The sequence below is a fragment of the Solanum stenotomum genome, chromosome 2 (assembly GCF_019186545.1).
Source record: "Solanum stenotomum isolate F172 chromosome 2, ASM1918654v1, whole genome shotgun sequence".
In the NCBI taxonomy this organism is placed as follows: Eukaryota; Viridiplantae; Streptophyta; class Magnoliopsida; order Solanales; family Solanaceae; genus Solanum; species Solanum stenotomum.
In genome coordinates, this window is record NC_064283.1 from 57,119,004 (window position 1) to 57,128,691 (window position 9,688).

The following is a 9,688-nucleotide window of genomic DNA, read 5'->3' on the forward strand; positions in this document are numbered from 1 at the left end:
AAGTTAAATTCATGAATTTGATTGCACCTCATTGGTATAAGTACATGCTGATTTTATTAAATATTATTGACATTCTGTTTGGCCTAATTTTCTTAAATATTATCGTAAATGGCTTGGTGATTAATACACATTGTGTTCGGCATGACTAGCATAGTTGATTTAGTCAATTCAAGGTCATGAAATTCAAATACATGAATTTGATTACTTTTTGTGTGTATTTATACATGTTGACTTTCTTGAATATTTTTTTTTTTGATAAAGCTAAAGTTGTATTCTTCAGCATTAAGGGTATGTTGGCTACCTCCAAAAAGTTACTAGCTAAAACCATAATTACATAGATCCTAGGAAATCTACCAATTGTTCTACTTCTTCTATACCATCTTCTTTACACCAAAAAAACATGTTAATGCAATTTTCTTTAACTTTCTGAATAGAGTTAGTAATATTCTCATGACACCTAAGGTTTCTTTCTCTCCAAATAGCCCACTAGACACAAGTAGGTACTATAGACCACCTTCTTTTTTGGGTCTTGCTCCCCCCCCCCCCNCAGTCCTCATCCAGTAGCTCAAAAGATCAGCAGTATGTTCTGGCATCACCCAGGGCTCTTGAGAAATGCTGAGAACCATGCGCCGCACCTGGACAGTAACCCTACAGTGTAGGAATAAGTGGTTGTTAGTTTCTTCCTTCTCATGACAAAAATAAATATCTGGAGACAATCTGGAAGCCTCTTTTCTTGAGTGTTTCCTGAGTGAGACATGCCCTTCTGGTGACCAACCAGGTGAAGCATTTCACCTTGGTTGGGGTGTTGCCCTTCCATATTTGTTTCCATGGACCAAGAATTCCCCTAGAGTGAGTCATAACCTCTCTTTTATACAGTCTACACACAAAGAGCTTACTATAAGAGTCATGTTTCCATCTTATACCATCTGCTTCTGTAGTAAGGCCCGTGAATTCACCCAATTTGAGTAGCAGTTTAGCAATTCAATCCACTTCCCAATCATTTAGATTTCTCCTGAAAGTGAGGTTTCATCCCTGAGTGGACCAAATCTCAGCAATTTTAGCCTCAGGATTGGTACAAAAAGAAAAGAGACCGGGGAAGACCGAGTTTAGACACTCTTGTCCAATCCACTTGTCCTTTCAAAAAAATATTTTGTTACCCTCTCCCACCTTGACCACCAAATTCTCCTTTAGACTATCCCATAAATTTTTTATTGATCTCCAAACTGATACCCCATACGTGCTATCTACTACATTAGACACCCACTCCTCGGTCTGCCCATACTTGTTGAGAATTGCTCTTCTCCATAATGCCTGATCTTCAACCACAAATCTCCAAAGCCATTTAGAAAGTAGACTTTTGTTCTGGACCCTCAGATTTTTTATGCCAAGACCTCATGTCTTCTTGCTTAGGGCAACTCCAACCCTACACTATTTTAATCTCCAAATATAGAGTTCTCTATTTTTTCAGACAATCAACTCCAACCCAATTCTCTATTTTACTCTCTAAAAAAAATCTTTTTCTCTCTCTTCAATATTATATTATTATTATTATTATTATTATTATTATTATTATTATTATTATTATTATTATTATTATTATTTCTATTTCATTCTTATTTTCTCATTTCATAATATAAATCTTTTATTTCTTTTTCCCAATATTACTTTATATAATTTTCATGTGATATAAAATTTTATTTTTTTAATTTTTAATTTATTATAAAATTATATTTTATTCTAAATTTTAAATAACATAAATTGCAAGAAAATATTATATAATATACAAATTAATGAAAAAATTCAAATAAAAGTGAAATGCAATTTACATAAACACTCAATTTTTGAAATTATTACGTTGCTCCCATAAATGCTCTATTAATGCATTACGGAGTTCAAAATGAGCTTTTTTGTTCTTCATTTTCGATGTCTAGCTAAAATTTGTTCAAACCGGAGATATTCATCTACCTCCATTTTTGTCAATGGAGTTGGAGCCTCTATGACATCTAGAATTGGTGCATTAAGATCACGTTCATCCTCAATTATCATGTTGTGCAGTATAATATATGTAGTCATTATATCATGTAGCACTTCCTTTTTTCAAAAACGTGACGGTCCTGCGAAAAATGCAAAACTCCGAATGCACGCTCAACATTTTTTCGGCATGATTCTTGTTTCATCGCGAATTAATTATTGTGTTATGTATTGTATTTTATCTTGTATTTTAATTATTATGTTATGTATTGTATTGTTATCTTGTATTTAAATTATCATATTATGTGTTGTATTTTTAAATTAAAATTTTCATCTTATCATTTTAATTTTGTGTATTCTTTATAGTGAAAATTAATAATAAAATCAAATTATATTGTCGACGAAAATTAGAAAAAATTAAAATACTATTAATTCGGGATGAAAGTAGTATATATTAAATAATATATTTTTTAAAATATTATATTACATTTAAAAAGAAGTATGAATATTAGATATTTAATTAATGACATTATATGTAAAAGAATATGCTAATTAGAAAGTAATAAAAATAATAATAAAATACTCAAAAAGTGAAATAGAGAGTGTGAATAGTAGTTCTCCAAATTTGGAGAACTACTATTCACCTCTCTATAAATGGAGTATAGAGAGTAATATGGAGAGGGGTTGGAGAGGGTATTCTCTATTTTACTCTCCAATTATAGAGAACGGAGAGTACAATAGAGGTGGATTGGAGATGGTCTTAGTAAGGTTGTCTGTCATTTAACTAAGTGTATTTTTTTACCTTCTTTGTTCCCCGACCACAGAAAATCACGCCTCAATTTATCCAACCTCTCTTCTACCTTTGCTGGTAAAGGGAAAAGTGACATAACATATGTAGGCAACGCATCCAGAACCAAATTGATCAGAGTGACTCTTCCTCCCAGAGATAGATAGTTTGCCTTCCTATTAGCCAACATCTTCTCTGTCTTCTCAATGATTCCATCCCAAAGCTCAAGCTCCTTGTGATTATTCCCAAAAGGAATTCCCAGGTCAGTAGTTAGTAAGTGCTCTATATTGCATTGCAAGATGCTTGCCAACATCTGAATATTTGCCACTTTCTTGATTTGGAAGAAGTTGTTTCCCCCCTCCCCCCCCAGTTTACAGCCAGTCCGGAGATGGCCTCAAAAATCACCAAAACAACTCTAATGTAACTAACTTGTTCTACCTTTGGATTGCAAAATATTAGTGTGTCATTTGCATATAAAAGGTGACATATTTGCAAATTGACCCCTGACTGATTACTAATGTTGAAACCCTTTATCCAGTCGTTATAATTGGCCACTCTAATCATACTGTTAAGATCCTCCATAGCTAAAATAAATAGGAAAGGGGAGAGAGGATCTCCCTGTCGTAGTCCTCTCTCAAAAGGAAAAAAACCAGCAGATCCTCCATTAACAAGTATGGAGAACCTGACAGTTTTGATGCAAAAACTTATCCATTTAAGTCATTTGTCTCCAAACCCCATCTGCCTCAGAATATTAAGTAGAAACTCCCAATTGACATGATCATATGCCTTTTCTATATCAAGCTTGCACATTATTCCTGGGATCTCTCCTTTAATCCTTGAGTCTACACACTCGCTTGTTATTAACGCGGCATCCATAATTTGTCTTCCTTGAATGAAGGTCATTTGGTGATTGTTCACTAATTTGCTTATCACTTTCTTTAATCTCTCTGCCAACAGCTTACCAAAGACCTTGTACACACCACTAATGAGACTGATGGGTCTGAAATCCCTAAGTTCCATAGCTCCTGTCTTTTTTGGGATTAGAGTCATATAGGTGGCGTTGAGGCTCTTCTCTATCTCATGTCTTTCATGAAATCTCACTGCATTCATGAATTCTGTCTTTAGTATCTCTCAAAATTTTTGGAAAAAACTTATCGGAAAGCCAGCTAGTCTGAGGGCTTTATCACTAGCACATGATTTTATACAATTAAAAACTTCATCTTCCTCAAATTGCCTCTGCAACCATACATTTTCCTCTTGTGTAATGCTTTTCGCTCCCTGTATATTAAATTTTGGCCTCCACTGTTCAGTTTCTCTGTAAAGATTTTGATAGTAACTGATTATGGTTCCTTTAATTTCTTTTGAATCTGTTATTGTAACCACTTCAACCATTAACTTGTCACTGGTGTTGAATCTTTTATGTGTTGTAGCCTTCTTGTGAAAATACTTGATATTTTTGTCTCCGTGTTTAAGCCAATGTATTCTAGACCTCTGCCTCCAAGTTATTTCCTCATTTTTTTGCAACATCTTCAAACTCCATTGAAAGATGTACTTTCTGAAGTAACTCATCCTCTGTAGTAATCTCAACTCTTGAGTCTTTTCTAAAATTGATAGCTGATTTAAGATTTCCTCTCTTCTCTAATTCCAATTGTTCCTATTCTTCAGTTTCAATTCTTGTAGCTTCCCCTTTAGCATCCTCAACTTAGAGACTAGGACATAAGAGCCCGTACCAGTGATATCGAAAGATGCCCACCAATCTTTAACTAATTTGTCTGAGAAACCCTTCAACCTTAACCACCATTGTTCAAACTTGAAGTAAGACTTCTTCGAATTTAAATCTCCGCATTCAAGCAAAATTGGATTATGGTCAGACCCTATTATGGGAAGCATGTTATGTTTTATCCGAGTGAAGGTATCATCCCACCGGGAAGAGAATAAAAACCTATCAATTCCGAAAACAGACATGTTATTGTCTCCCCTACTCCATGTGAAAGACCCCCCCAAATAAATGAAGGTCGATGAACTCCATCCCATTGATCCATTCAGAGAATTCAGTCATTGGTGTAGTAATTTTGTGCCCTTCTGATCATTCGTTTGGATATCTTGTAGCATTAAAATCTCCACAAGTTACCCAAGGCCCATTACACAGTTCTTTGATGTTGATGAATTCTTGCCAAAGTTCTCTTCTAGTTATTGGATCACATGAGGCATACACAGCTGAAACAAACCATGTGAGTGCCTGATTAATGCCTTCAAACTTACAGGTCACCATTTGGTTTGCTGCTATTACCAACTCTCCTCGCCACACCCTTTTATCCCACATCACTACGATGCCACCACTTCTGCCTATAGCATCCAAATGAAATTCCCCCATCCATCTATTTTGTCATAATTGTTTGAATACATTCACCTCTGATCCTCCCAATTTTGTCTCAACCAGAATGTAAATATCAACCCCTTAATGTAGAAATAATCTGATAACTATCCCCTTTTTTCTTCTCCATTTACCCCTCTTACATTCCAAGAAAGGATTTTGACTTTCATTGGAAATTTGTGTTTGTTATTCTCCTCTTGTTTCTTGATTCCCCTTCTTTAAGCTTAACATGAAATTCCAAATTTCTTATCTCCTTTGGGATTGTGTTCCTTGCTTTGATTGGTGTTGTCTCCACCTTCTTCTACCTCAAATCCCCACTCTTTTGATCAATTCTCAAAAATAGATCAAAAACCGCCTTATCACATCCTTCAAAAGCAACCCCAAAAAGTTGACTGAGTTTAAGTACATTAGAATGTACCCAAAGTGAAGCTTTTGTCAGTCCCCGAGCTATCCCCGAGACGCGGACACGGGACTTAGGACCACAAGTGATCCCAAGCTAACTCTGCTGGCATGATCATGAGCATACTAAAGATAACAAGTTGATGCGGAAGCTAAATCATAAATAAAATGAAAAGATGGGGAATACCCATATACTATAACTGAGATAAATGAAAACTGATGAGTTTAATACAAAGAAGATATTAACTCAATACTAAGTTAAATTTAACTATGTCTGAAAATAGCCTCTAACTGATTAGAAATGTTGGGACATGCCCCAGCTAAGTCTAGCAAAACTGAAACTAAAGACTAAAAATATTGAAAAGAAACTCATGACTATTGTCCTCGGAGAATGAGGACTCACCACTGATTTTGCTGAACTGGAGATCGGGAACCGATCTAGGCGTGATCTGGATGCTGAGAACCTGAACCTACATCACGAGAAGATATAGCGCAGAGTATGCGTCAGTATTTGAAAGGTACTGAGCATGCAGGATAGAGTAAAGCGGAAATAACATATAACTAAACAAAGCATACTGAGCAATGATATAAGATGAACTGACTATAAACGCACTGAAAATACTGAATACTGAGCTAACTGATGCAATGACTAAATTTATAACATGTTGAGACTGAATATTGACTGTACTAAAATATGGTCAATGCAATAGAGTTTGACTGAACTGTGGGAGCTACTAATAACCGACATAAAACCATATGAGCTAAATGTGGAGTCCGATGTATACACCCCATCGAGAGGACCCAATATACCAGGCCAAAGGTATAGAGGCATGACTGGCATGATCACTAAGTGATATTTCCCACAAAGGGGACTTACATCTACGTGGCTCGTAATTCTGGGACTATATGGGTACGCTGAACCCTAGTCCAACTCGGTACTATGCTACTCCCAATAGATTAAGTGGTTAACACATCATGACTGAGTTTCTGTATATAATGAATAGCTCAAAACTGAACATGTAATCTGAGAATGCAACAATTAATCTGATAATGATGCATTTATAAACTGAGACATGTATAATTGAATACATTATGACTTAAATACTAAATAGCTCAAAATACTGACATGTAGATACTCATACTTGAAAACTCCTTTTTAGAAAACAATTCAAAATCATATTATATTGTGATCATTGATGACTTGGGAAGTCATACTACATAAACATTGATGGTATACAAGATACCATACTATTCATACATTGATGACCTACTCAATTGTCATACTAATCATGTTTTAGAAGCTCTTTCTCAAAACTCATCTTTACTTTCTCAAAAACTCAGTTTAAAACTCAAGTGTTGTCTTAAATAAAAAGCTTCTTAAGATTTATAACTCAAAATAGGGTTTATGCTGAAATATATTGATAATGTGGCGTTCAAAACTGGAGCATGTATATGTGAATAACTGAAATATTTGATCTAGCATGTGTAATTCAAGAACTAAAGAAATACATAGCTAGGGTTCTGAAATTTATGCAATAAGCTGAGCAATAACATGATAATCTATTTTGGAACATTTAAATAACTAATTCATGATGATCTGTTGAAATTCTAGAAACCCTAGGTCTATTCATAATTATGGAATCAAGAATCTGACTGAATTCTAAGGACCTAATGGGCGAAAGGAACCCACTAGTGAAATCCCACATACCTGGTGACGAATTCAACGGAGAAATCTTTCGATTTCAGGGCTAGAACTGATGGAACCTTGTTGCGTTCTTGAACTAGGGTTCTTGACCTTTTTCTCCTCTCTCGATTCTAATTTTGTAAGTTTTGATTAATGATTTGACTTAGATAAGTTCTAGTTATGTTTCTAGGCTTAAACTGATTAAAACCTCATGATTTAGGGTTTAAACGATGTATCTAAGAGGTTAAATAAAATAGGAAAAGACCAAAAGACCCCTCACTTACTTGTTGTCGATCGACGGACTGGACCTACGAACCGTCGTTCAATCTACGGTCCGTAGGTTGGGGTCGTCGGTCAAGCCTACCCAACAGGGCTTTACTAAAACAAGCATAACTTTTTACTCGGAGGTCGAAATTTAGCAAACTCGGTGGCGCTGGAAAGAGGATTCAATTATCTATCATATCATAGGTCATAGGCACATAATTCCTTTTGTGATAAGAGTTATGACCATCTGAAGTTGACCCACTCAACAATTTTCCCCTAACTTACTGCTGACCCTCATCTATGGTCAGACCTACGGACCGTGGATCAAACGACGGTCCGTGTTGGTCGACCGTAGTTCGTGTCAGAGGTTAGGTAAATGAGTCTTGATCCATGGACACAGACCATGAACCGTGGTCTGACCTACGGACCGTGGATCAAACGACGGTCCGTGTTGGTCGACCGTAGTTCGTGTCAGAGGCTGGGTAAAGGAGTTGATCCATGGACCGTGGTCTGACCTACGGACCGTGGGTCGAGACTTAGTCGATTTTCTGAACTGGGTTGGGGAAGGGTTGCAGTGGTGAACCACGGACCACAAGCACAGGCCGTGGTCTGACTTACGGTCCATGGATGGCAACCGTGGGTTGTACCTACAACTTCTCAAAATCTGTATTTTTGGTCTGTTTCGGACGGGGTGTTACACTTTGTCTTTAATTTCTTGTTCTGAAAGATTATCATTAATTTAAAGAGGAAGAGGATCTTCAAATAATGTAATTTGCTCAGTAGAGCAGTTGCCCTGCTGAAGATCTATCTTATCAGTTTATGTTGAATTAATTCCTGCCCCTTCGGTATTATAAATAACCAGAGGCATATTGTTATCTTCACACCCCAAAACTTTCGACCCAAAGTAAATTGCCACATCATCCTTAGCAAAAGATGTTTCAGTTCTCACTCCAGTCCCTATCTCCATCTCTAATATGTTCGAGCGTGGAAAGAAATTGTTCTCTGTCGAAAAGAGGTTGTCAACAAAAGGTTCTTTTTCTAATTGAATCAGGTCTTTCTTAGGCAATTGGGCTTCATGTGACTCACTGCCTTTTATCCCGATTTGGTCCAACACTTCTAATACAATTTCTGGGCCCAAATTTTTAATTATTTCCCTCACATGTCTTTCATTTAGACTCGCGTGTTCCTCTTCCCCTTTTTTTTTTTTGCAAACTAACTGCGTATCATTACCCATAATGTTATGCTCCACCCCATTTGGAATAAAAGTCAGCAAAGAGTTTTGTTGTGGGAGCTCCCTTCCAGATACATGTTGTGTTGTGCCTTCTAATTGCTCGACGTGCATTAGATCCAAATTCCGTCTAAATCTCGCCGGAGCTTCACACCATATCGGCAAAGAAAAATTGAATTCTCCATCACTCACTTCCACATATGTTGGAATTTCCTTCAGAGGTCCTTTGACTCGAATATGGGACCATCTCAGGTGATTCTTGAGTTGGGTTTCTTCTTCCGCTTCAATCCATCCGCCACACTGGTCCCCCATCTCCTTCATCACTTTATCAGTCCATAGATGTAACGGTAGTCCCAAAATTTGAACCCAAAACCAATCAAATTGTTGCTGGGCTTGAATAGCTCCGTCGTCGGGGTCCACCACTCCAGTTCCAATAGATGGTTGCTCCTACTCCATCTCCCTGCTAGCACATTTTCAGCATCCCTTCTCGACTGAAATTCAAAAAGGAATTAGATCCCGTTCAAATCAAATACTTGTATGTTGTGGATGCCTCTCCATGTGTTTTGCGCCCATTTCCTAACATCGTAACGAGAAGGTATCTCATCGCAATCTGGGAAGCTGCCAACCAGACTTTTCCTCAAAAGATCCTTATCTCCATTGGTCCTGCTCTCTAGAGCTGATTGAAGTTCATTAGGGGGTCATCTACTATTTTGAAGAGCTTCCTTATAACTTCCTTTTCCTTTTTGTCCATCTTTGATTATTTCCCCTGCATTTAGAGTTTCTCTCTATGAAATTTCGCCTTATTAATAAAAATCGCAATTTTCTTAGAGAGATCAGACCAGCCAGCATTGAATGAGATTTCAGGGAGAATAATAATAGATCTCAGCTCTCCTTTAACTGTAATAACAGATACAAATCTACCATATTTATTGTAATTCAAAGAGCAATAAATAAGAGTAGTTAAATCTCTACATCTCCAAG

The 9,688-nt window shown here is 36.7% G+C and overlaps 1 protein-coding gene across 1 annotated transcript; it reads right to left on the reverse strand.

The window, feature by feature from the left end:
• Nucleotides 1-573: 573 nt before the first annotated feature.
• LOC125856127 (uncharacterized) lies at nt 574-3,778 on the reverse strand. The gene is made up of 5 exons (XM_049535689.1): nt 3,492-3,778; nt 3,188-3,440; nt 2,774-3,071; nt 1,231-1,316; nt 574-648 (listed from the first exon to the last, which is right to left on the reverse strand). Exons 1-5 carry the CDS (start codon nt 3,776-3,778, stop codon nt 574-576), a joined length of 999 nt encoding a protein of 332 aa, XP_049391646.1.
• Between the last annotated feature and the right edge of the window lie 5,910 nt (nt 3,779-9,688).

Bases quoted from the DNA above. Each gene is read 5' to 3' on its own strand.
- LOC125856127 (XM_049535689.1), bottom strand. From the start codon at position 3,778: ATGGAACTTAGGGATTTCAGACCCATCAGTCTCATTAGTGGTGTGTAC. The intron at 3,072-3,187 runs GTTAGTTACATT...GCAAATATTCAG, and splicing joins GCAATCCAAAGGTAGAACAA to ATGTTGGCAAGCATCTTGCA. The intron at 649-1,230 runs GTATCAGTTTGG...CCTACACTGTAG, and splicing joins TAGTAGATAGCACGTATGGG to GGTTACTGTCCAGGTGCGGC.